The following is a 27,715-nucleotide window of genomic DNA, read 5'->3' as shown; positions in this document are numbered from 1 at the left end:
GTGGGTCCCTGTGCTGAAGGTCCCTCCTTTGCCCCCAGTTCCATCCTGGCTAGTGGGGCTGGACTTCAGGTGGTGAGAGAGAGAATTGATGTTTTAAAGCAAAAATGGATTGAGCACGTTGGAGGCGAGCAAGAGGCATGTTGGTGAGATGAGTATGTGCATGTTTGGGGTGTCTGGGGCTTACCGTCCCTTCCCTGGGAAGGCAGCTTCCAGAAGAGGATGTCTTCTGGGCAGAAAGGGAAAAGCGAGAAGACTGAGAGAGGGTTTGGAGTCTGGAGTTTTGTATATATTAAAAGGGAAGGAGTCAATTCTGAGTGTTTCAGGAAGACGAGAGCAGATAAGGAGGGAATATATTGATTCAACATGCAAGGGTCCAGCCAGAGCAGGTTAGAAAAGCCCCAGGATTAGGCCATAGAAGCTAGCCAGAGGAAACAGCTACTTGCTGTGCCACAAGCTGGATCCCCAGCAAGTTCTTAATGAATATTCATTGATTTACTAAGTGGAGAGGGGAAGTCACCAGCAACAAATTGATCTTTGAATTTGGAGGCCCAGGCTCCAGAATTTTCACCCATCTCCCAGGTTCCCAGCTGGTTTTTCCCACCTCTCTTTGTCCAATCCAGAGCTAGTCTCAAATTGCTTGAATCAATTAGACTAGTGACCAGATGGATCATACAGTAAGGGCCCACCACCCCCAAACTAGAACCCTGGGGTCTAGACACCATAAAGCTTATCTGGGAGGGAAGCAACTTCATGCCATTCTGTCGATCCCGGTTATTCTCAAGTGTCTCTGATGATACCTGTGGTTATTCAGTTGGCTGAGCCTGGCCACTGGTGTGACTTAGAAGACAGGATGCAATGCACACTCATCCATGGATATGCCCTTTCATTTCTGGTGACCTAGGACCAAGGCACACTGCTCATAAATGTTTATTTCAGAGAAAGAAGGGCAAACAGAGCCACCATTCTTGAATCTGCAACTTGTTCTCTGCAACAGGTTTTCTTTAAATCCAGTACAGGATGCTAGTTACTGAGAGGTCTGCAGGAAGGAGACTTCCAAGTGAAGCAGATGTGAGTGGCAGGTCCCTGAAGCGTGGGTTTGTGGACTGCATGGTTGCATGGGAACTGTTGGATGTCTCTGGGCTCCAGAACTTTGGGGAACCCCTTGCGGTGTCCACTTAACCCCTACCAGCTCCTAGCGGGCTCTGTGGGTGTCAGGAGGAGGTTCTTCCCTCTTCCCCACCTCAGCAGAGAAACTGAAAAAAAGAACACTGAATTTAGTGTGGTCAATTTGAGTGCTAAACAATTTCCAGGATCAATGGTGGTGCTAAACTATCTCCATGTTTCTAATATTTTTAATAGTTTTTTTTTTAATGGTTCTCATTACAAAAATGCAGTGTCCTTGGGGAAGGGACCCAGCCCCTTGGCCTGCCACTTTCCAGGTGTCCTTTATCATTTGACGGGACTCTTTGGTCTGCAGAAAATACTATCTTGGCATGCTTCTAGACTGTAAGATTTGGGTTGTTTTGTATTTTATGTTTACATGCATCTTCATGTATTTCCCTGAAAATTAAATAAAGTTTTTGGCCTTTTTAACAGAACAGAATCACCTTTTAATTCTCCCTGCCACCAGAAAACCTATCCAGCTGAATGGCAAAAGCCACATTATTCCAAATGTAGCGTGAACTGCAGGACCCCAGCCCGCTGAGGACGCTGGAGTTGGGGGGCAGGGAAGTTCCCACCATTGTTGGTAAGCATTGTGCTCAAGCCCCTCCCCCTTTCCCTGCCTTCACTTTAGGAGAGGCTTTCTGTGCAATGGCCAAGGCACAAGGCTTTGAAAGAGATGCAGATGGTTGGTCCAAAGGCCCATATCCAGCAGGCCTAGCTGGCCCCTCAGCTTGGAGCCCCTGACCCTCCCTACTTTTGCTGGACTCTAGTAAGCAGGGCAGGGCTGTCCTGATGTAGGGAGCGGCCTGTGGCTGTTCAAGGTCAGGCAGAGGCTGGGCAACCAGAGTATCCTCCCAGGAGAGAGGGCAGGAAGGCAGGCATCCCTGTGCCTGTGAGGCCTCACCCCACCAAATAAGGATGATTCCAAATTGTGCCTATACCCTCTCAGCCACCCCCAGCCTCTGCAGCCAGCCAGATATACTCAGCACATCTAAAAAGTTTCTCTTAAGGTCTCTTGGCAGAGGCCTTTTCTGCCCAGCGGTGCCGCTCATTTGGCATACTCACTCAGCACTGACCAATGAGAGCTCAGCTGAGGTCCCAGCCAGGGGCAGGGGTCTGGGCCAGGGGCGAGGGATGGGAAGGCCCCGTTCCTGAGAAGCTCGCTCAGTAGTCCCTGCTGACCCGAGGACTTGTCATCGTTCCGTTAGCCCATAGGTGGCGCTGCCACCCTACAAGGGTCGTGGGCCAGGTTCGGGGCCAGCTCAGCCTGAAGAGGAAGCCGAGCAGGCCTATGGACTCCCACTGCTCCTGCCCCAGTAAACACTTCTCCTCACCGACCCAGGGACCTGAGGTTACCAAAGGGCAGTGGCTTCTCCCATTCAACCTGCAAGACTCACCAGGCATTCTGGCCCCTGCTGTCCAAGCCCCAGGTCATGCTCCAGCCCCCCATTCCAGGGAGTTCCCTGATTGTTAACGCCCCTCCCTACTCAGGACACCTGACGCTCCAGCACCAACCCTGCCCCACCCCCACACCCCCACTGGCCCTCCCCAGCCCTCCGCGCTGCACAGCACAGCCCTCAGCTGGTACGAAATCACCTTTATTCACAATCACAGCGACCCAAGTTCACAAAGGAGGCAGCAACTACCCCGTACTAACAGAAAATGGGACGGATGGCTTCCTCACCGCCACCCTCAGGCCAGGCAGCCACTGCACTTAGGACCTTTCCTTGCCTCTGAGACGGGACCCTTGACTGGATGGGGCCACCCCACCCCCACAGAAGGCGTCTCTAGGGTCAGTGGGGTGACCCATAGTGGAACCATGACTTCCCAAAGGCCCAGCCTGGTGTCCTCACCCCCGGTGCTGTCCCACCACACCACCCCACAGCAGCCCCTCACCAAAGAACTAAGAGTCACACAAAGTCTGCCCCCATCCCCAATCATCTCACAGAGGTGGCAGCGGAGGCACAGAGGAGCTATGACCGGGCCAAGCCCACACAACCAGTCAGTTACCAGGTACAGAGTCCTGTGCTCTGCCAGCAACAGGAAGAAGCGATCTCTGATGAACGCAAACGGCCATCTGAGGCAGAGGGCTGGGCGGTGGCGGAGGAGCGGGAGAGACTGGGCCATGACTCTGAGCGCCCCAGCCCGTGGCCTAACAGGACAGGGCGAGCAGGGCAGAGATGTTTGTAGCCTAAGAGTAGGTTGGGGGTACTCCCTCACCCCAGAACCAGGAATAAGAACCCAGAGGTGCTGGGACCCATCCCCTACCACGCTCATCTTTCCTGGGGGTGGGGTGCCTTTCCAAAGAACTGGCTCCCTGCCCCTGCTGGCACTAGGCTCCCCGGCCGTTCCCTGGCCCAAGCTAGGCTGCCTTCCTTCAGCCTTCCCGGAGCCTTTTGTCCTTGTGGAGGGGATGCTTCTGGGCCTCCTGACGTATTTGTGCCAACCATAACCCTGCTCCAGCTCAGGGAAGGGCACTGTGTGGCCCCATGTATTAAGGAGGCTCAGTTTGCCTCTCTGTAAAATGGACACAATTTGCCAGGAGGTCTCCCAATTCAGCCCCTTTTATGGAGTTCTAATTCATGGGAAGCAGCGCTGGCTATGGACTTTTGGGCTGGAATCTGAGATTCTGAAGGATGAATACCTCTGCTATCCCCTCTCCAGGCATTCCGCACACCAGGGCAGCATTTCTAGGGGCTTAGGGGGTGGGAACTCACCCCCCCAACCGCCATCCAAACAACACAAATCAAATAAATAAATAAATAAATAAAAGGCTGGTTTTACCCCAGGAAACCCCCCTGCTCCCAACCCGGGGCCCTGGCCTCTCCTGGGGCTGTTACAGCGTCTCTGAGCATCAGCCAGGCCCAGGACAGCACTGAGATATAGGACAGGTCACAGAGAATAGATACAAAGCTGTTCTTAGAGTCCCTGACAGGACAGACCTTGCTCTCCAGCCACACCAAGGGACGAGATGATTGGGGCAGACAGGCTATGGCCAGGAAGGGGCCCTCTCACCTCTGCCAGGACACAGGGCCAGGGACTCAGAACCTGGAGCCTTCTGCAGCCTATCTGTCCACCCATCATGGATGAGTGGGAGAGGGACATGGCATGGAGACTGCAGCCTGACTGGGGTGAGAGGTATCCACTGGCCCTCTTTCCCCCGGATGCCAGGCCCCAGGGGCAGGGAAGAGAGGAACGAGGCGGGTAAAGGTCAGAGAGTAAGGCAGCAGCGCAGGGGCTACCTGTTGAGCAGGTTGTGCACTGCTCAAGGGCCGTTGGCTGAGGGAGCAGATGGGAAGCTGGAGTTCAGTCCATACTCCACTGGCCACGCCGCGTGCCCTGGCTCAGACCACATCTGCCCAGAGGAAAGGACACACTTTCTAATTCTCACAAAGGTGCCGCATGGGCTACAGGGACCTCACAGAAGTCTGCCCCAGATGGGGAAGGGTTGGGACAAGCTGAGACCCCAGTTTAGTCCCTCAGCATGAAGGGAAGAGCTAGGTGCAGAGAAGGGAACGGTAGGCGGAGTATAGACTCCTCCCCTCCCCTCTGGGGGACAATTTGCTTCTGCCCCCTAACTCCCTGCCTGATGCCCCCTTTCTCCCCAAACCTTCAGGGGCCTCAGTTTCCCATGTTTAATGGAGAAGGGAAAAGAGTTTCCAAAGTGAGGAAGAAGAGAAGGGGCCCCGTTGGCTTGCCCCTCAGCTGGAGCTGAGCCAAAGTCTGAAGAGATGGGCGTGCGGGGTGGGGTGCGGCAGCGGGCTAGGAGCTTCGGTAGGTCTTGATGATGTCCTTGATGGGGCGGCGACAGATGGGGCAGCAGGCGTGCAGGGCCTTCTTGAGACGCAGACCGCAGGCATAGCAGAGGCACATGTGGCCACATGTGTAGATGACCGTGTCCACCGCGTGCTCATAGCAAATGGTGCACTCATCACTCCACTGGCCCGTGCCTGGGGTCACTGGTGACTCGGGCAGGCTCACTGGTGAGTTGGGGGCCGTCCCTGGGGACAAGGGGACACCAGTCAGGTAAAGATTTGATCCAGCCCAGCCCCAAGTTAGTGGGAAGAAAGCACCTCTGCCTCTTGTCTCCCCCTCTATCAGGATCTGCCTGTTTGCCCTGATGAGCCAACTTCCTGGGCACAAGAGGGGAGAGGATACACTCTGGGCAGCCCCACTTCTGGCCCGTCAGCTCCCAGACCAGGGGCCAGGGTATCCATGAAGTAGTGAAGGAAGAAGAGGAAGGATGGAGGAAGGAAAGGGGCCCAAAATCTTTTAAGAGAGGGACCTCTTGAGCTATCTTTTGGTGTTCCCTGTGTACTTAAAAAGTCCTTTGGAGAAAGGTGCCCAGCTAGGGGACAGGATAGGATACACCCCAGAAATCACTACCCAACAGGGGTTCGGTGGGCCCACTCTAGCTCCTCTGAGGTCCCAGCCCTGATATAGAGGCTGCATGCCTTCCTCAGCCAGGATCTCAGGATGGGAAGTCTGGCACAGACAACATGGACCTGGAGGGGGCCAGCCCACTTACCACCAGCAGAGCTCCCCAGAGGTCCCAAACTGCACGTGCTGAGCAAGGGGTCAGAGAGGTGACTACCCAGGGTGCTGGGCGAGGTTGGCGTGGAGGCAGGGGAGCAGGGGAGTGATGGGATGCCCCGCTCTGCAAGGATGGTGGAGCCTGCAGAAGAAGGGAAGGAATGCGCTAGCCACTCAGAGGCCCACTGGAAGAAAGTTCAAGTAAGTTCTTGAAAGTTCTGCCCCTATAGTAGGTTCCCAGGAGAGAAAGTGGGTGCCACAGCTTCACCATACAGACCAGCCACTGGACTCAGGGCAGGATTCCACAGACTGGCTCAGCACCGTGCCACAGGATTTTCTTATTAGTGTTAACAGTTTTCAAGTTAATCTCCTTTTTCAGAAATTCATACCTCCTATTTGCTTTTCTTGACTTATTGCACTGGCTACCATTTTCAGAACAATATTGTAAGGCATTACTACCCTATTCCTGACTTAAATGAGACTGTTTCTAGTGTTTCTCCATTAAGTATGAAATTGGCTGTAGTTCTGGAGTGAAGGAAATAGCCTTCTATTCTTAGTTCACTTAGGCCTTCCACAAAGCAAAGCATTCTTCTATAAGGTAAATAATTACCCTTCACACATCGTCACTGATTTGTTTTCTCTTTGGAGTCAGTCATGATCCCTTAACATAAATTTCCTGGTTGAGACAACCAATTCTCCAAACAGCTCAGGAGCACTCTATTATATATAATATATATATTATATATATATATATATATAATATATATAATATATATTATATATATATAATATATATATATATATAATTAATTAATTTAAAAAATTCTGGATGATGATCTTTCAACATCCATCTTTGCCCACTTACCTCTTGGGACATTTAAGTCCTGATTTTTTTAAAGCTTCTTCTTTGCTCCAGTCTAGTAAGCCTCTTTGGACAACAGAAGCCTCACTGGAAAGCTACTTATTATTAGATGGTGCTGAAGCAAAGAGAGTACCTTGCCCTGATGTAATTTCCTTCGTCGGAGGAGCAGTGTCAACTGGTGAGTGTAGCCAAATATCTTTTTACCTCAGCTTGATTTCTTTTCTGCACCTAAGTCCGATATCTTTTTATTCCATCTTGAATTTTCACCCCCAACTTCTTTCCTTCCTGATGTCTTTTCATAGCCTAATTTCTTTTCATTCCTTCCTGATTTAGCTTCCCTCAATCCTAACTTCTTGACACCCCAGCCTCATTTCTTTTTATTCCTTTTTAAATTTAGTTTTCATGCCATCTTCATTTGGTCTCTGGAACACAGTAGGAAGTCCCTAATGATTTTATCTGATTTTACAAACTCTCACACACTCCCACAATCATCAACAGCATTACATACACAAATACACATGCATTTAGTTACTCACATGTGCCTATACTCAGCATGTCAATCTTACAGTGTAACTCATGCTCACTCACATACACACATTATCTTGACTATGAAGCCTCCTGGGGTGAGGTCTAGGCTGGGGGCCTGTAAGGCCCAAGGGTCTCCAAAGTTGTCTAAGCAAACTTGCTAGAAAGGAAAGGAAGGAAAGGAAGGAAAGGAAGGAAGGAAGGAAGGAAGGAAGGAAGGAAGGAAGGAAGGGAGGAAGGAAGGGAGGAAGGAAGGAAGGAAGGAAGGAAGGAAGGAAGGAAGGAAGGAAGGAAGGAAGGGAGGAAGGAAGGGAGGAAGGAAGGAAGGAAAAGAAAAAGAGAGAGAGAGAAGAGAAGAAAAGAAAAGGAAGAAAAAAAATTCAGATGCCCAGGATCTATCCAAGGTCTACAGAATCGAAATCTCTGGGGGTGGTACTCAAGAATCTGCACTTTAGCAGGCTCTCCAAGTGAATCTAATGAAACTAGCCCAGTCTATTGCAGCAGGTTAGCAGACCAGCACTTGGAAAGCTCAATCTCGGGTAACAGAGGGCCCAGGAGATCCTTTGTGAAAAAAAGGATTTCTGGTCAAATTAGTTTGGAAAAATAACCACCACACCCCACAACCACCACACACACCCCCTTATAGATTCACACGGCATATAAAAGCTCTGAGAAGTTCTGCAGTAAAGAATCCGTGCTTTAAAAAAACTCAGTATTTCCCAAACTCTTTTGACCCAAAGATCCTTTTTCAATGGACCCCTAATCCACAGAACAGTCTGGAAAACCTGGGATTACCCAAGTCTACATCCCCCAAATCCATTCCAAGTCTGTCCACTCAAACCCAGGAAAGTAAGGCTCAGATCTCTGCAACCCCGTTTCCTCCAAGGCCCTCTGCTCAGGATGCCTCACAGGCCCCCAATCCAGGCACCACCCTGCACAGGCACCTGGCTACGGACACACCAAACTCTGTTTCTTACTTAGACACACAACCATCCTTAGAGGCAGAGGCCTTATTCCCATTTTGGAGAAATGGAAACTGTGCCTCAAAAAGTTAGTTACTGGTGGAGGCAATATTTTCTCATTTTTAAGTGGCTACTGGAATGTGTGCACCTGGGCTGTTTCTAGATGATAGATAGATGATAGAATGATAGAATGATAGATAGATAGATAGATAGATAGATAGATAGATAGATAGATAGATAGATAGATATAGATAGCTCTATCTACATATCTATGGGAATATGGGTTAATCAGAATCGGAGTGCAATTCAATGATCCATGCTTTTCTCCCCTCCCCAGGGTGCATCCGGTGAGATCTGAGGGCCTCGGACTAGACAATAGAGTCCTGCCCAGAACACATTTTTCAGTGTCTGCAACTCCTTGGCAAGACTGCATGACGGGGTGGACTGGGCTCTCTTTTGCCCTACCCGGGGCCGGCCCCCTCCTCCAGGAAGGGCGCGATGCTAAGTCTGGAGGAGGACAGCTGAGGCCAGCCCTAGGGGGCCGTCGGGGAAAGCCAGCGCGTGGCCGGGAGCACTCACCGAGGATGCGGATCTGCGTGACCGCCCCGTGCAGGCCGAAGAGCATCCAGAGCGGCTGCGAAGCATCCACGCACAGCTGCATGCCGGCGGCGGCGCCGTTGTGGCTGAGGTGTAGCTCGCCGTCAGCGTTAACCACCAGGCCCAGGATGTCGCCACTGTGCAGGGGCCCGGGCACGCGGCACACAGCCCAGAACTCCTTGCGGTCCACCAGGGCCTCGGGGCTGAAGGGCAGGTCGGCGGGCCGCAGCGTGCCGGGGTCGCACGTGGTGACGCCGAAGGAGAGCGCGCCGGGCCGCGCGCCGCCCGAGCGCGTGACCTTGACGAAGATGGTCTCGGCCACGCGCACGGGCCGGCTGGTGAAGACGAGTGCGCGCTCGTCGCGCCCGTGCTCCAGGCGCGCCACCGTCTGCTCGTCAAGGATCCGGACGTGCGCGCCGGCGCGCAGCGCGTGGAAGCGCAGGTCGCCGTCGAGCTGCGCCGGGAGTGCGCGGCTGTGCTGGGAGTTGAGCGAGTTCTGCGGGATGGGGCAGCCGGCGGGTGGCGTGGCCTCGTCGCTGTCGGCAGCCGGCACGTTGAGGTCGCACAAGCTCACGGAGAGGCGCGCGTCGTCGGCCTCGCGTCGCAGCGACGGCCTCCGCAGGGCTGTGAAGGAGCGCGGCCGCAGGCAGTCCGGCAGCACCAGCTCGCTGTCTGCGGCCAGGGAGGGGAGAGACAGGGCAAACGTCAGGCAGGCCCCGCTGGGGCCGGTCCCCATCGCCTGCACCCTCCGACTAGTCTTTAAAAAATGCACCATCAAAACACTTACCAGACTTTTAAAGGACTAGAAAATGCCTGGAACATTAAAGAACAAAGTTGGGAAACCCAGGTTGTGTGGGACATCTAATTATTTAAGGAAGGATTAAGGCTGGGAGGAAAGACACCAAAATTGAAACCGAGGGTCATTATGACTTTGATTAAATTTAGCTTTAATCCTAGCTCTAGAAATCATCTCTCTCTCTACACCCCCTCACATACCTAGCCTTTCCCCCTTGAAAATCAGCAAACCCCGGAGGCAGCAAAAGACAGTGGCCCGGACCTGACTAATAGTCACAAGGGCTGGACTTCTGGCAGGCTAAAGATAACATCTGGACCTAAGTTATGTTTCAGGTCCTGAGCCCTAAGGTGGAAAGACCCCCTGGCTACTTTCCCATGAAATCACAGAGGGACTCCTGAGCAGACCTCAGAGCTGTCCTCAAGACCTGAAGAAATGATTTATTACACTTACCTCACCTCTGACCAATCAGCTCCCAGCACAACCCGGAATCCCTAACACCAGCCCCTTGCGATTTTGCCCTACATAACCTGTAACCTACATGCCATGGGAGAATCGGGTATTAGCTCCCTGTATTCCTGGTCGGCTAATTCAATATTAATCTATTTTTCTTTCTATACTGCAAACAGCTGCTCATGCATTTCTTTAGGGCCAGTGAGCACAGGCAGAAGGACTCAAATATTGGGGTTCCTGTAACAAAATTAAAAACGTGATTGGTATGCTTATGAGTTTTTTTTTGTGGGTTTTTTAAAATGTAACTCCTGAGGACCTCCCTCTTTATCCTCAGCAGCTAGAACAGCCCTGAGCATTTAGTAGACAAGCAGTAAATATGTATTGAATGCCCTGGAAACATCCCCAGAACTCCTCTTTGCATAAATTGTCTCATCTTATCCCAACAGTTACCTTTTAAAGTTATCGTTGCCACAGGAGGATAGTGCAGCTGTGAGAAGTTACCTAAATGTATCCAAGCTATCCTTTTGAAAGTGACTTAACAGGAAATCAAAAGATGTCTCTTTTTAATCATACAAGTCATACAGACTGTGTTTGTAGAAAAGACAGCTTGGCAAAAAGAAAAAGTAATTGCCTGTCAGCCCACACCATCCAGAGAAAAATACTATTAATATTTGGATGTGTGACCTTCCAGACTTATTTCAATATATTTTTCGTTAACTTTTTTTAATACAAAAATTGAATTATGCTAAACGCCAGTAGTTTTTAACCTTTTATAGGTAACAAATCCCTTTGAAAATGTGATAACTTTAACCTATCTCCTCCTCAGAAAAATGTACATTCTCCCTAAATTCTGTGGGCAGTTTCGGGACATCACATAAAGCCACCCATGGGCCTGGACTCCCGACTAAGAACCCTGTCATACAGATTTCCTTTTCAAAATTAGCGTCTCCACTTACTGTGTCCTGAACACCTTTTGATGCCAATGACTGTTTCTAAAACCATATATTTTAAATGGCTGTGTTATGCCCAGCTTTATGGAGTCCTATAATATATCATAAAAGTGATAACGTGCAATGAATTGCTTCTGCATTTCATCCCTAAAGCTTCCCGTGGAGGTGCTCCTGCTGTACAGATAAAGCTCAGAGATGTTATGCGACAGTTGCCAAATGGCAGATCCAGGATTGAAGCAAGGTCTAATGCCTGATGCCACAGTCTTCAGTTTTAGCCTTCCTTTTTATTAAACTCCTTCTGTGGAAGTCCCCAAATTTGGTTAGCGCCACCGCAGGCCATATCATGGGCCAACCCCTCCCTAAGGGCCTTTTCTCTGAGCTTCCCCATGGGAAACTGTGCTTTCTCTTCAAAAACTGGGTAAGGATGGCTGGGGTGCTTGGTGTCAGAGCAGAGCTTGTATGGGACTGGTATGAGCAGCAGAGGCTAGAATTCAGCTCTAGCTGCATCTAGAGACAGTCCCTAAAGCTTCCCTGTTTTTGTTCTCCCCTCGACTGCCCTGCCCCTTCCAGGAACAGTGTTGTTTGGGCCCAGGCAAGGCGAGAGTGCTGGGCCCTCCCCCCAAGTCCCCTGTCTCTCTGAAAAAGTCTCGTGGGGCCTGGCTGGTTGGGATTTCCCAGCATCATGCTTGGCAAGGGGAAGGGAGCCAACCGGAAAATGCGATTATTCCAGGGAATTGACTCTGTGACAGCGATGGTGCAGAGAGGCTGGGGGCTGCAGAGAGGCAGAGGTGAGGAGGGCCTGAGCAGGAGGGAGAAGCACAAGAGGCAAAGTGGGGACCTAGGGAGGGCTGTGGGTTGACCTGGACCTCAGGGAACAGCCCCTGCTCCCCCACCCCTCAGGGATTCCAGGCAATGGCCTTGAGGACTTCAGATCACTGGAGACAGACAGGGGAAGGGACAAGGACAGCAGGGTGAGGAGGAAACAAGTGGCTCAGAGATGCACAGCCAGGGTCTACAGGATCAAGGCTGTCACGGGGGCCCACATACGTCTTCACTCCACATTCCTCTCCCCACCCCCCACATACACTCAGGACAATCAGTCAGAGCCCATGGAGCTGGGCAGAACCTCAAAACAGATTTCTGAATGGGGCTGGATGTGAGCTTTCCTGGTCCCCTTCTACTTGAATATGCAGTCCTCTTTTATTTGAACATGCCTACTACTGGGCACTCACCACCTCCCAGGCAACCTGCGCTATTGTTGAGCCTAAATGTAAGACTTTATGGCAGTTATGCCGGACACCCAAGACATAATCACTAAACGACATCACTGACTAAAGATCAGGAAGGAGAGGGCCGGCCGAGTGGCGCGATGGTTAAGAACTCGCTTGGGATGCCAGAGGGCCCCGGTTCGGATCCCACATATGAGGGCCAGTGACACTGCCCTCTACAGCTAAGATGCTGAACAACAGCTCAACCTGGAGCTGGGCTGCCGTGAGTCGCCGGCGAAGGCGTGGGCTGCAGTCCCTGTGTCAGTGGGTTGCCATGGGCTACCGTGTGTAGCCAGCAGCCAGCGTGAGCGGCCAGCAGCCGCAGTGAGCGGCCGTCCAGAAGCCGGCGACTGATCTGCCTCACCCAGAAGAGCGCAATGATGGTGCCAACTTGGGCCAGTGAAGCAACATCCTCCACAACTAGACTGAAGAACAAAAACGACAGCAACTTGTCTGTCCCCCTTCCCCCAATTCCCCAGCACTGTTCCCATCCCCGCAATTCACCAATAAAAAAAAAAAAAAGATCAGGAAGGAGATACAAGTGGAGATTAGGGGAGAAAGAAGAGAAGGAAGGAGAAACAGTTGCGGGGGGAGGGTAGAGAGAGAGAAAGGGCAGGAAAATGCACCCCTTTGGCCTTGCCTGAAATATTGCAGGAGTTGGGAGAGGAGGTACAGGAGATGCTGGGAAACAGCTAAAAACAGAATCCCTGGGGCCAGTGCCCAGCCCAAGTATGTCTTCTATCCCATCCCCTCCAGCCCTTGGGGTCAGGAGCAGCTGCATGCCGCCAGCAAGCTCCAAAATAACAATCCCATCGGTGTGTCCAGCTGCGCCAGGGCCCTGAAATAGATGAAACTTGAGATTGAGGAGCTGATCAGAGCACCCTCCCCAGAAGGAACAGCAAGGGTCACAGTTGGGTGAGCTGACATCAAGTCAGGGGTCAGGGAAGGGTCTGGGCTCCCAAAGCCAAGGGAGAACACCATGGAACCAACCTCAGCCCAGGACTACACCCTCGGGGACAGCTTGGAAAAGCCAGACAAGCAACCTATATCCCCAAGCAGTGGTCCCAGGTTTGAAAGCAACAAGTTATGTAATCTGTGCCTGGGACCCACAGCTGCCCACTTTGGAGGTTTTATGACGGGGGGAGGGGTGGCACAAGGCCAAGGGAGAAGCTGCTAAACTGGCTACCCTCTCCTGTCCCCTCTTTCAGGGAATAATTTGTCAGCCTTCAGCTTCTGCCTAAGCTGGTCCCTGGCCTTGGCTCTGCAGATCTCCTGGGCCAGGGCAGAAACAACCAGGCCCTGCAAAGGGCAGGGAGGATCGGGCCAGGGGTTTCTTGCCCTGGGGGTGGCACTCAGGGTATCCACTCACTGAGCCGCTGTGTGCCTAACCCAGGGCAGGAGTTAAGGAGAGAGGGAAAAACCCTGGGGAGCCAGTAGCCCTTAGAAGGATTGAAGCTTGGAGGCATGAAAATATTTGAACACAATTTCGTTACAAAATTCTTAGTGTCTTGGGCTAGACAGGACCTTAAAGGAGAAGGAGGAAATCTACTTATCTCTGCCAAGTTCTCATGCAGCCTTGGCTAGAATGCCTCTGGGGACAAGAAGCTCACCACCTCCCAAGGCTATCTATCCCTATCTCTGAACAACTACAACTGTTAGAAAATGTTTCTTTGCATGGATCCATATGTGTTCTATATCCACTCCTTGGGGACCCCTTTAGAAGAAGAAAGAGCCTTCTCTTCTTTAGGATAAATATCCCTTTTAGGGTGATGCTCTCCAACTGAGGCTGAGGTCCCCCTTCCTGTTTCGGAGTGACTCAGAGACGGCATCTTGGAAAAAAACACAGTTTGACCTGGGCCCTGAAGGACAAGAGTGTTTGAATTGACAGAGGTGAGAGGCGCTCAGGTGGGTGGGAAAAGTACGTTAGCAAATGCCTGGAGAGCAGTCTGAGCGAGGCCAGTGAGGAGAAAGGAAAGGCGAGGAGCTGAGGGGTCAGGGGGAGGGCAGTAAGGCCAGCACTCACCCAGACGCCCACCAGGTCCTCCCACATGTTGCCAGCCAGTGCAGGGTAACTAAGGCCGGGCCTGGACACTGGTGCAGGGGGTCTCAGGGGACAGGCGAGGTGCTCCTTTGAAGCAGGGCCTGCCATCAGCCCGTCTTGTTTGTTTCGATTCTCACATCTGGAACTCTGGATAATCTTTAACCATGGGTCAGCCTGCAGCCTCCGAGCTAGCTGGCGGATATCTGCCAGCCCCTGTTTGGAAGGTGCTGCCAGCCCATTTACTGTCTCCATAAACATCCTCCTGCCGGTCTCCATCTGGCACAGGGCAGGGGAAGGAGCCGGGAGGGCGGTGCAAGAGCTGGATGGAAGAGGGGTTCTCCACCCCTCTGGGCAGTACCCCCCGAAACCCACACCCGCCTCCACCCTCCCCATATAAACCTCACCACAGGAAAGCTAGGAGAAACAAATACACTTTCTGAGGCTCACGGAGGGGAGGGCAGAATGTCCCAGAATCACTCAGAGTCACAGGCTCTTAAATTTATAGAACCTTCAAGCCACAGAATCTTCGACTTACAGATTCTCAGAGTCATCTGGTCTGGCAGTTTTCAAATTTTTTAAAAAATGGAATCCTTTTGTCCAACGGAACCTAAAGCTCTGGTTGAAGTCTAAGAGGTGGCCATAGAGCCCTGCCACGCAGCCACCAAAGAGATGCCCCTGTGGAACCCCGGTGCTCCAAGAAACCCAGCTGGAGCACCATAGAGCTTGTTTCATGAAACGGTTTAGATTTTATGGTTTGACTTTCATCCAGGTACAGGGACTTGGTTTTAAGGCTCCCTCTTCCAGTGAGAGAACTGGCTTGGGGGTTTGTCTATTTTGGTGATGTTTTTAAATTAAGTATTCCTTTTCAACCTAAAAACAATAGCCCTTCCCATTTGTATAAACACTTTCACACATCCGTGAGGCTCACAGGCTATCTGTGAGGTAAATGGTGCATGTGTAATTGAATCATGACCAAATAATAGATGAGGTCGTTGAGACACAGAGAAGCTGAAAGCCTTGCCCAAAGCTAGTGAGTGGCTGAGTCAAGTCTTGATTCAGGCAGGTCTCCTGCCTCTGAAATTAGGTCTTTGTCCCCAATACTACAAGACCCCAGCCCCTCCGCAACACACACATCTCATCCTGGGTGCCCAAGGTCTCTCCAACATCCTCAGAACTATATCTTGGGCCAAAGAGATTCTAGATGAAAACATATGAAATTGTCATTTCTGGACACTAGAAACAGTCCAATGTTGGCAATTATATATGGTTGCTCTTTAGATAGATTCATTCTGGTAGAAAACTAGAGTGCGCCATGAACAACAGAAGCAGACAAAGCCCTCAGGAGCCTTCAGGGAACTAATTACAAGGCAGGCAAACCCACCCTCACCACTGAACCAGGATCCTGGGCACCCCATTGCCACCCTTCCCCTGTGGCCTATCAGTACCCAACATGTGCAATGGATCCCTGATGGTTTGCGCTCTTGTAAGCTCTATTCTAGAAGACATAGGGGGGCCACGGCTCCACATTTTGGGGGGATCCAGACTTAAGAGGGAGGCTAGATGGACTCATGCTTAGAGAAGCTGGGAAATAATGTAGCCCACCCTCCAGGGCTCAAGTCCCAGCTCCACTAAGCTGTATGACCTTGGGCAGGTTATCATACCTCTCTGAGCCTCTGTTTTCTTATCTGCAAAATGGATACAATAATAGCTTTCTTTACTACATATACAAAAGAGGATTTATGCTGTCTTCTTAAAGAGCAAGACAATACATGATGCCGAACAGCCAATACCACTTAGACCTCCACGCACTGCTGGTGGTCAGGAGGAAGGGTCATCGAGCACAGGGGAGGCCAGGGAAGGCTTCCTGGTGGAGGGGAGGGCTTGGTGTTGGGCCCTGATATAACTGGCAGAATTTGGGGTGAGCAGAAAGGGCGTGCCTGGAAGAGTCTCTGAAGCAGAAGGAACAGTAAGGTATCTTTTGAATCGAGAAGAAATGAAAACTGTCAAAGAGGAAGAAATCATGATTAGTATCCTCGGCTCTTTCCCCCATCCCAAGAGCTTGGCTCAGGCTCCTTAAACTAATATTTGCCTCTCAGGCCCTGGCAGCCACAGCTGAAGGTAAATATTGGTTTAGCCTGGGAAGCGGAAGCCCCGTATGGCAGTGTGGTCCTCAGCCGGCCGGGTGGCTCACACTCTCTGTGCTGCCAAGCTGAGGCACATCCTGGAGCGGGGTCCTGACCTACGGCCCAGGCCTCTCACTGCAGGGCAGCCAGGCTGGCCTGCCACCCCGGAAACTGGTCCAGCAGCAGCCTGGCCTTTAGGAAGCTACCCTGAGAGTCTCCGTCCATACCTCTCCACAGTAGGCAGGTGGGATCTTTTACCAAAACCTGGGAACCTGGGCAGAGGTAGGGAAGAGGCAAAATGCCATGCACCCACCTAACGGGTGCCTCCACCTAATGCCCTCCTAACGCCCTGCTGGGCTCAGCCGCTACCATTTTGATGTGGCAGTAAGTCTTCTCACGCTGACCTTTATGCCCAGATCAGCCTGGGAGAGCTGAATTCCGTCCCAGCCTGTCTTCTGACTGGCTGGGAGAATTTAGGGAGGCCCCTCCTCATCTCTGAGCCACATTCCCTCTTACTGAAAAACTTGACAGCACAGAAGCTGCTGGAAGCTTTCTACTCTCACGGCTCCCCACCTGTGCCTACCTCTTTTCCACAAGTCATCTGCTACCTTTCCACTACACCCCTTCCCCTGAAGGATCTGATCCCTGGATGACCACTAATTCCCACCTCTGTGCCTATGCACAGCCCTCCTGACTGGCCTAAATTGTTCCTTTCCACCTCCCTTGGTTCCTGACTTAAAGCTCACCCCCTACAGAAAGTCCTCCTGGATTGCTGTCCAGATGCACCCAACACACACACACACACACACACACACACACATGTTTTAATCTTCAGCCACACTTAATTGTAGAATTGGATTTAGGTCACCTCAGACCACTTATATGGTGTGTCCTCCTAATGTAAACACTCTTCAAGGAGAGGGGTTTTCCGTTCTTGTGTCTCCTCCCAACCCTGCACAGTGCCTAGGCTGTGGTGGGCAGAGAGGGGTGTTCAGATGCACCCTGTAAGTGGATCTTGGCTCATCAGCTTTCTGCCAGGATCCATGGCTATTCTTCCTGAGCTAACATTTCTGAGAAGAGCAGAGAGAGCTTGAAAAACTGGGATAGGAGCTTATCGCTCCAAGTATTAATCACCCCATAAAATTTGTATTTATTTAGTTGCTGGCAGGTCCTTCTTCCTGGAGGTAGGAAGCTGTTTTTCTTGGAGATACCAGCCAGGCTTGAGCCAGGGTGCCCCGAGGGAAGAGGGTGATCTGCTGAACTCCAGCATAACGGGAGCCTGAAGCAGGCCAGTTGGGGCCATGGCATGGGCACCCGTGGGCCTGGGTTATGGTTAGGGCAGTGTGTGTGTGGGGGGGGGGTACCTGTCTGGAGGAATCAGTCCGGGAGAGACACCAGCCCTGCCTCTACTCTGTCAGGGGAGGTGGCCAATCCGCCCATAGCCTGACTTTTGAACCTACTCTATGCCAGGTACGCCAGGGTGTCTCCGGTCTGAGGAGCAGACACTGACCAGGTGAGGTTTGGAGAACTTTGGCCACAGGTTCCAAACAGAGGCAGGAGGGGAGGGGACAGGCCTGGCAGGAAATTTCTAAAGATGAGACACTGGTTTGGGGGACAATCACCCTAGAAATACAGGCCCATCCTCAGAGCCACCAAGACAGAGTGACACCTGCAGAGGAGGGAAAGCAGGGAAAGCCAGAGGAGCCAGAGGGACCTGGGTAGAGGGAGGGAGGCCCAGGAGGACACAGGTGCAGTGACGTGGCAGGCAGGGAAAGGGGGGGACGTGGGACGTGGGAAGGAGAGGAAAGAGGAGAGGGAGGAAGACTGTCCCTGAGACTATATAGGGCAGCGGGCATATCCCAGAGGGCAGGAGCACCAAATGAGGGCATAGAGCAGCATATCCACCTCTGAAGATATCTTGGATGGAACTCTTAAAAAAAAAATCCATTTAGAAAGAACAAAATGAAGAGATATTTTAATCTGCTAATTGAATTTAGGGGCCATAATCAGTGTTTGAAAATGCCCAGGGATTATGGTGATTTACAGCTGGGACAGGAATTACTGGGGCCTTGGCCTTATCGGGTGTACAGAGAGGAGCCTGCCGGGAAATCCAAATGCAACTGAAAATACTGCATGAAAACCCATTTATAGTAAAAAAAGGGGATTGGGGCTGTGCCAGGTCGGAAGTCTGGGCTCTGCCCCAGGGTGGGGCCCTTCAGATTACTCTCCAGGCCCCTCCCTCGGCCCCTGAAGTTTGGAAGCCCCATCTCACCTGGCATGTCCCCTTCATCCCCACGCCCCCCATGTCCCTCCAACCCTTCTGGAACTTGTAGTCCCAGACTAAGCCCTCTCTTCAAAGAAGCCTTCCTGAACTCCATCCTCTCTCACTGAGCTCAGCCTCCTCTGATTTCCCGCCTCCCTTCATGTTTAATCCCACTGGAGGGTAATGGGAAAGGCACTGCTGTTGGCATCAGAACGCCCAGTTCAAGTCCCAGCTCCACCCACATCCTTACACAGGTGAGCCAGGTCTTCCCTGGGCCTCAGTTCACTCCCCGCCAAGTGAGGATAAAAACACTCCACCTGGGCCAGCTGCTGAGGGGCGTGATCCTAGGAGCACAGCGTTTAGCAATTTACTGTCTTCTCTCCGGTTAATCATGTCTGGAGTGTTTGATTTATCTCCCTAATTTCCCATTGAGCCTGGGGCCTTCTGTGAGCAGGGTTGGGGCTACCTCAGTGCTGCCCCCACACCTTTTCCTTCATCTAATAAATCATCTCTCCGTCCCACCACTCTCTACCCACCTGTAAATATTCCTCAGCAACCCAGCACAAGATTCCACTCTGGAGAGGAAGCTGGCTGGTTGAGAATGAGTTCCTCCCTCCGAGCCCTCCCCATCTTGTGTGGGAACAGACATATGGATGACCAAGGCTCAGCCAATGCCTCATCACTGAGAGAAGTGCAGGTGCCACGCAGTGGGATACAAGGAATGGAGGAGAGAATTCCACCCAGAAGGCTTCAGGGAGGAGGTGGCTTTCGAGCTGGGTCTTGAAGCCAGAGTGGCATTTTGATCTTTAGGGACTGTGGGGAAGGGCATTCTTTGCCTAGGGAAAAGCAAGAATGTTGCTTCCATTTGCCTTACCGACCCTGCAACAGGACTGTGGCTTTCTCAAGAGCTGAGACATTCTTTTGTCTCCCACCATGTGGCCATGCGCCTGGGCTAAGTCATAGTATTCCCAACCACTTTACAGAAGAGAAGACTGGGGCTCCGACAGAAGTATCTGAGCTCAAACTCAAGCTTTGGAACCCCAAAGTTGAAGTGTGGGGCCCTCAGGATACCAGAGCGGAGGGAAGGTGTTCACTTGAGCCTTAGGTTAGGCACTACCCTCTCCAGGATGGGTAAGGGTGACTAACAGTCATTGAATACCCACTATGTGTCAGCTGCTTCATGTAACTCAGCTCTTTGAGCCTTCAAAACGACTCTGAAAAGGACCCCCACTTTAGAGATGAGGAAGCTGAGGTCCCACTGTTAGTAGAGGCTGTCCAGGGTCCAACGTGGGTATGTCTGACTCTGCAGCCCAAGAGCATCACCACTGCCCTGTCAGTCTCTGGCGGGTAGGAGCCCTGCAGGTGCACCCATTTCACGCAAGGAATGGAAAGCGGATTATCCCTGGGCAGCCTGGGCTCTCTTCTTCACTTGATGAGACCCAGAAGAGCCTTAACATGTCCATGGGAATATAGAAACACTTCTGTCTGGTTGAAAACCAGCACGTTCCCAAACAATTAATAAAAACAGCCTCCTTGTGTTGGGAACTCAACAAAAAGAAAAGCTACTGATGACCCATTTCTTTGTTTTTACATTCACCTTCTCTTTTTTTCCCCATTGCCTTTTTCAGTCAAATAAAGGTGTTTTGAAAAAAAAAAAAGAGCTTCACTGTTTCTAGGCTCTCAAGTCAGAAAGGAAAAAAAGAAGAGAGAAAACGTTTTTCAGCCACTTCCATGGCATTTTTCTCTGCAGGGATGGGAGATGAGAAGAACAGGTGTTGAGCAGTGACTTGGTACCTATGGCTGTGCTAGGCTCACTCACAGCCTCTTTAACTGAATTTCCTCTTCCCACCAACCCATTTTACAGATGAGACTCATGAAGGCTCCTCCTCGCGACACAGCCAATTTGCCAATGGGCTGATCTGTACCCAGAGTCTATGTGTGCACACGCATACACACTTGGCTGCACACGCACAAGGGTCACTAGGTGGGAGGGGTCCTGGACTGGGAGTCGTGCTGGAGACCTGAGAGCAGTCACCAGTCTTAGCTTCCCTTCAAACCACAGCACCTAGAGGTGCGCCCTGCACCTAAGGGGCCGGAGGGCACGGGCACTCACCAAGCAGCTGGACGCCCCGCGTGAGGCCGTAGACGTCCACCAGGGCCCAGAGCGGGTCAGCTGTGCGGACCCCATTGAAGAAGAGCATGGCGGTCGAGTCGTTGATGCGGTAGAACACACGGCCCTTCTTGTCCACCCAGAAAGCGATGATGTTGCCCTCGTTGGCAAACTCCTCGGGTAGCGCCTTGGCCCAGAACCCGCTCTGGGACACCAGGTCGGGGCAGGCATACTTGGGCAGCGAGTCAGGGTGGATGCGGGAGGGGTCCTTGCTCGTAAAGCCCAGGCGCAGCGCGCCGCTCCAGCAGCACTGCTTCTTGGTGATCTGAGGGGTAGGGTGCTGACCTCAGACAGCTTCCCCCGCCCCCAGCCCAGCGTCTCCCCACCTCAGAGAGCCCAAGGGGAAGGGAGTGCGCCTTTTTCTGCAGACCACCCCCAGGCAGTCTTTCATGAGGAGTCATACTGCGCAGCTCGCCCACCATTGGGGCTCCTTTGTCTCCCTCAGGAGCCTTCCCACCAGTCTGGTGAGACCTAGTGATTCCCATGGCCACTCCCCCGCACCCCCCAACCCCCAACCCCGCGCGCGCGCGCGCGCGCGCGCGCGCACACACACACACACACACACACACACACACACACACACACCTTCCTTCTTTGTCATGCAGGAACGGTTGAGAAAGGAGTAAAGAAGAGGGAAGAGAAAGAGGAAGGACAAGGAAGGGTAGAAGTGGCAGCAGACGGGAAAGAGAAGGGGCAGGGTTTCATAATGGCTGTAAGAGAAGGCAGTGATGGGGGGAGAAAGTTTAGATGCCCACCTTCAGTCTGACTTGCTCGTAGATGAGGACTGGGCGGTTACTGAAGGTGATGGCGTTGCAGAAGCTTGCCTGTCTCTTCACAGCCTTGTGGCTGAGGTCCATGAGGATCTGGGAGCCTTTGGTGTGTGGGTGGAAGAGCAGCGGCGTGGCCGGGAGCACCCCGCCGGGCAGCACTCCCGGGCAGTGCTTCTGCTTGTGGTGACATCGGTGAGAGGTGACAGGGAAGGGACTCCCAATGGAGTCTACAAAGGAACAAGCCACAGGGTCAGAGAACTTGGCAGTCCAAGAACTGGACTAGGGTCTCCTAGGGAAGGGCAGATGGATGGGGCATAAGCAGAAGTCACCCACTGTCCATCACTGCAACCCACTACTCCTGCCACCTTTTGCCACCATCCTTCTCCTGCTGCTTCCTACTTCACCATCTACCAACATTTATTATCCACCACCATCTATTCTCATCCTTCACCCATCACCTCCCACCACCATCCAGCCTCACCCTTTACCATCACGTCCCATCACCAACACCTACCCTTGTCCTTCATCCATCACCTACCTACACCACTACCTGCCCCCATCTGTCATACATCACCACCTACCACCTTCATCTACCCTGGTCCTTCACCCATCACCTCCCACCATCACCAACTACCATCTACTGTTTCTCACTAGTATTTACCACCATCGACCTTTGTGATGAATCGGTATTTACTACTAACATCCACCACCATACACTGTCACATACTACCACCATAATTTATTTTATTCAATAAATATTCATTATGTATCTGTTGAATACCAAGCCCTGTCCTAGACACTGAAGATGCAGGCATGAAACATACATAGATCCTGTCTTCAAGAAGCCAATAGTCCAGGAAGGGAGATTAGACATGGACAGAAATCATAATATAAATGGCAGGCAGTGATGTGCCAAAAGGACATACAGGCAGGTCACTTCTTCAGGAACCTGAGGAGGAGGAGAAGGCATTGGAGCTCGGCTGACAAGGCTGAACTGCAGTGAACGAGTGACCATGTGGCTGCCATTGGAGACCAGGAAGGTGGGTGGGGCAGGCTCTGCAGCCTCAGGACCACACCCGTCTCCTCCCTCCTTAGGGCCACCTCCCTGCACCCCAGGCTGCCTTCCTACTTTACCCTGCCTGTGCCTGCATTTTGGACACAGGTGGACCTCTGCCCAGGCTTCCGAACAAAACTCGGATCTTCCCCCAAGAACCCCTGGCCAGAGAAGTATGGCTTTTTCTTCCACAGACAGCTCTACCACACCCCAAAATGGGATAGAGTATGAGACAGGCCTTGGTCCAGGAAAAGGTGCTTTACAAACATGTGAGGTTGGTGTCCAGGAGATAGGGCGGAGAGATGAAAGAACACAGGACAAGGTGTGAGGTGGCTGGTGTCTGTCACTAACTGGCTGTGTGACCTTGAAGAAGTCACTTCCCCTCTCTGACACAATGGGTGGCCTCTACTCTGTGGCTCTAAGACATGTATCAGTAGCACTGGCAGCATGAATGCACAGCCTTGGCAGCAGGGGGCTGTGGGGGAGTGTTCATTTCTTCCCCAATATCTGTGCCCCAACCATCAGGAAGGGCAGCCCCACCTATTTCGTCATCTTGAGGAGAGACACGGAGAGGGGGAGATAGGGGTGCGGGAAAAGAAAGCCACAGAATGTGACAGAGGCTTGGGATGTTTCAAATTTTGAAACCTCCGAGGCAGGAATTTAATAATACAGAAAGCTCGGTCAGCATCAGGACTGCCCAGCGACCTGCCACACTCTAAAGGGGAGGAGGGGCTTCCAGGAAGGAGAGGAAGACAAGGAGGGAGGAGACAGGGAAGGAGGAAACCCAGATTTCAGTCTAGGCTGTATTTGCATTGGTTTGCATCATTTTACATTATAGCACATCATTTTGCATTTTTGCTTCCTCCTTCGAAGAGGGCCTCAGACACCAGTGTCCACTGTCCAGGGCAAACCGGACATCCTGTCAGCCTCTAAGACTCTCTGGAGCAGCTTCCTGCATGCCAGGCCCATGAGGTGGGAGCTGGGGTGGCACAAGGATCTCGCCTTGCTCTAAGGAGACAAGGCCGGAATTGCCAAACAGTGTTCATGGGCTTTGAAAGCTGCAAAGCACTGAGGGCTGGAATTGCTTGGAGGAGACTTGGACAATCTGGGAGTGCTACCTGGAAGAGGCTGAGTGGCCCCTGGATAACGCAGAGCAGGGGCGGCCATTCCAAGGTAGGGAACAGTCGGGGTGAAGGGCAAAAGGTGGTCATGGTTACAGGCGCCCTGCCTGGAAGACATACCCATTGGGCTCAGGCCAGCCTCAGACACAGCTGGACTCTTGGTTTCAAAAAATACCTCTGGGGCCGGCCGAGTGGCGCGTTGGTTAAGAACTGGCTTGGGATGCCAGAGGGCCCCGGTTCGGATCCCACATATGAGGGCCAGTGACACTGCCCTCTACAGCTAAGATGCTGAACAACAGCTCAACCTGGAGCTGGGCTGCCAAGAGTCACCAGCGATGGCGTAGGCTGCAGCCCCTGTGGCAGTGGGTTGCCATGGGCTACCGTGTGTAGCCAGCAGCCAGCGTGAGCAGCCAGCAGCTGCAGTGAGCGGCCGTCCAGAAGCCAGCGACTGATGTGCCTCACCCGGGAAGAGCGCAATGATGGTGCCAACTTGGGCCAGTGAAGCAACATCCTCCACAACTAGACTGAAGAACGAAAGGACAGCAACTTGTCTGTTCCCCTTCCCCCAATTCCCCAGCACTGTTCCCATCCCCCAATTCCCCAATAAAAATCTTTAAAAAAAAAAAAAACACCTCTGGTAAAAGGTAACATTACACGTTATTTAGGGATGTATACATATGTAGAAGTGGAAACATAGATGACAAAAATACTCTCTGGACGAATTGATAATAAATTGTGTACATCTACACAATGGAATATTACTTGGCAGTAATAAAGGAATGAACTACTGATATGGGCGGCAATATGGATGAATTTCAAAATAATTATGCTGAGTGAAATAAGCCAGTTTAAAAAAAAATGTGTACACAATCCATGAAGCAACGGCAGGGCCTCCACTCCTTTCAAAACCCTTCCTTTCCCTGTTCCATGTGTATCACTTCTAGGAAACACACACTAAGCTATGGTGATAACAAGCAGATTGGTGGTTGCCTGGGGATGGTGGGGGGTGGGGGTGGGAGGGAAGGGCACAAGGGGACATTTAGGGTGATGTATGTGTTCATATCTTGATTGTGGTGATGGTTTCGTGAGAGTATGCATTTATCAAAACCCATCCAATTGTACACTTTAAACACATTGTAGTTTAGTGTGTCAACTAAACCTCAATAAAGTAGTTTTTCTAAACCTGCTGAGCCCAGCAGCTGACTAGAGCCTCTCCTATGGGGCTCCCCTCCCTAGCCTCTGTTTAGAACCCAATCCATGGACCAACTGCAGGGCCTCAGCTTCCTTTTCTACCACCCATCCCAGTTGGGGTCCTGGGGCCCTGGGTAAAGGTACAGAAAACACTGGCTCTGGGCAAATATGGTGATGACACCCAGGGGCCAGAGACCAAGGTCCTGGAAGAACCAGTCCCCAGAGCCTCCCTTCCCTGAGCACAGCTCTGATACCAAGGACCAGCTTGGGGCAAGACTCCTTTCCTATACCATCCAAAAGGGCCCCCTCCCTCTGCTTTGACATACACTATGACCCCTTAAGGTCCCCATTCTATGGATGAGTGAGTTGCAGTTCAGACTGGTTAACCAAATTGTTTGAGGTCACACAGCAGTTAAGTGGCAGAAGTGGGACTTGAACCCTGGCCTTCCAATGCCATGTCCAGGGTCTTTTACCCTACTCAGCATCTAACACTAGAGCTCATTTTCCCCCCCCAAGTCCAAGATGGCAGGAGTAGTGGGGAAAGGCTTCGTGAAGGAGGGGCTGGCCAGTCCCAGCAGGGGGAGCAGCCCCAACCCGGGACCCAGGATGTTGGGCATGTGCACTGTACAGCTGCTTTCTCAGTGGCCAGTGGTCCTGGGTGGTACCCCAATCTCACCGTCTGGCTCCAAGCAGCGCTCCCAAGGAGTTCCCCACCTAGTGACAGGTTTACAAGCTTCTCATGAGCCACAGTGGGGACACTGCCCCCCACACACAGAAGAGGCTGCTGCTGACACAAACAAAACTCTCTGCCACAGCCCATTCTTCCTGGGCATTTATGAGCTGCCAGACACAAGCCTGCCAGCCCTCCACGTGACCCTCAACCAGCTCCAAGCCACATTCCTGCCTCCCGGTGGGGTCCCAAGGGAGATGCCTGGACACAATATAGCCTCCAGAGTGTCCTCCCCACTGCCCCCACCAAGCTCTGCTCCAGAACCATCTTGGCAGAGCCCGGGATACCAGGATACACAGGCTGGGGTGAGCTGAGCTGCCAAGGAGAGACAGGGAGGGAGCAATACTAATGACAATGACCAAACTCTATGTGGCTTAACAGGCAGTGTCTTCATACGCCCCCCCATGTCACTCTGAAACAGATCCTCAGAAGAGAAATTACTCACCAGGGTCACCCAGCCAGAACAAAGAGCCCGGATCGGAACCCAGGGCCTGCTGCCTCCAAACCCAGCAGCTCTGTCACTAACTGTGAGGCCTCTGGGAGCCTCATTTTTCTCATCTGTAAAACGGGGGTCATGGCAGACCTTCTTCATGGGATTCTTGGGAGGATTAAATGAGATGAGGTATGGAAAACTAAACCAGTAAGTGGTTGCTATAATTAACATAGTTATATATAACAATAACTATTAATAACTGCATTAATAATTAATAGTTAGTAATAATTATGTAACGGTCATAATAATTATTGTTGCTAATGACATCAGTCTGTGCTCTCCTACTCCCCCTACCCCATGTATCTATCTTTGCTCTGTCCCAGGTACACCTCTCCGAATCCCACCCATCTTTCAAGGACCAGTTGAATCTCCCTGCGTTCAGGATCGCCTTGTTCTGAACCTGTGGCCTGTAGACCAGTGCTGGCATGACCATGTGCATCCCTTCTGAGGGAGGCTTGTCTCACTCTCCGGATGGTGGGGGCGGGGCAAAGAGCACAGCACTGGAGGCAAGTGGCCCTGGGTTCAAGCCCTGGACCTCGACGTCTTTCTCTGTAAAACTGGGTCATCATAGCTGCTCTGCCCACCTCTCCAGGTTGTTGTGAGGACCCAGTGAGTTCATAGATACAAAAGAATTTTACGAACTTGAACCTCTGATCCCAACGTAAGGTCTTATTTTCTCATATGAAAGCAGCCACCACCAGAGGAACCGATCGGCTCATTTCAGCCTAGGGGGAGCTGAACACTTCTGTTTTCTCTTATGCCGAATTCCCTAATCCCAGATTGCCAGGGTGTCCTGATTTGGACTAGTTTATATGCATTCAAAGACTCTGGGAGCCAGTTTGAAGGGTGGGGAGGGGGCTTGGGTGAGAGAGAAGGCTGTATAAAACTGGGCAGGTGTGAACTTCTCTGGGTTCCTTTAAGCCCCGCCCCCCGCACCTGCCTCTTGCCTCCAGGCTTAGCCCCACTTTCTCCCAGAAGTCTCTTTGACCCAAGACCAGGTTAGGGGACCTGCTGTGGACCTCCAGGGACCCCACACACCCCTAACAGAACATCCAGCACCCAAGCAACCTTTCTCAACTCTGATTCCCCCACAGAATTAAGCCCAAATGCCCTGAGGCACCCCCTGTATGAAATGTCTTCTCTCTACCCAGAACGGTTCTGATTCGTGCTATCCTTGAGAAAGAGTCACTCAGGTCATTTTCTGTGTTCTACAGTAAGCTTTCTGGCTAGGAAAGACTGCAGAGTTGCTTGTGTGTCTTCCTGATGGACTGTGAGCCTCCTGAGGGCAGAGACCGTTGTCTATTTTACTGCTGTTTCCCTAATGCCTAGCTCAGAGCACACAGCAGGTGCTCAGTAAAAGCTGCTGAATGAGTTGCCACTGTTCAGCTCTTCGATCTACTGATCAATTGGCAAGTGTCTGAGGAGCACCCACTTTGTGCCTTGCCTTCTCTGGTGTGCTGTGGAGAAACCAGAGAAAGAGGGGACCGCTTCCTTCACTGCCTAGCACCATGATCCCACACCACATGCCTGACTACAGCCCTGCCTGCTCAGGAACCTTCAATAGCTCCCACTTGCCTGTGAGAAAAAGGAGAGAAGGAAAGCCACAAGCGTTGGTTTTTTTCTTTTGTATCAGGCACTGGACCAGATGCCTT

At 51.9% G+C, this 27,715-nt stretch overlaps 1 protein-coding gene across 3 annotated transcripts in view; it reads right to left on the bottom strand.

The window, feature by feature from the left end:
* Positions 1-2,744: 2,744 nt before the first annotated feature.
* Positions 2,745-27,715, bottom strand: part of NEURL1 (neuralized E3 ubiquitin protein ligase 1) — a 72,022-nt gene continuing 47,051 nt past the window's right edge. For all 3 annotated transcript variants that reach the window (XM_019636487.1, XM_019636486.1, XM_019636488.1), the window contains 5 exons: positions 21,460-21,701; positions 20,648-20,969; positions 8,626-9,315; positions 5,693-5,839; positions 2,745-5,165 (listed from right to left, as the gene is read on the bottom strand). In XM_019636487.1, coding sequence (XP_019492032.1) covers positions 4,927-5,165; positions 5,693-5,839; positions 8,626-9,315; positions 20,648-20,969; positions 21,460-21,701 — 1,640 coding nt within the window. In that variant the 3' untranslated portion in view covers positions 2,745-4,926. The remainder of the gene's footprint in view (positions 5,166-5,692; positions 5,840-8,625; positions 9,316-20,647; positions 20,970-21,459; positions 21,702-27,715) is intronic.

Source organism: Hipposideros armiger, unplaced genomic scaffold, assembly GCF_001890085.2.
Source record: "Hipposideros armiger isolate ML-2016 unplaced genomic scaffold, ASM189008v1 scaffold_28, whole genome shotgun sequence".
Classification (NCBI taxonomy): domain Eukaryota; kingdom Metazoa; phylum Chordata; class Mammalia; order Chiroptera; family Hipposideridae; genus Hipposideros; species Hipposideros armiger.
Note: the sequence above shows the minus strand (reverse complement) of the source record. Positions and strands in the feature narration are given on the sequence as shown.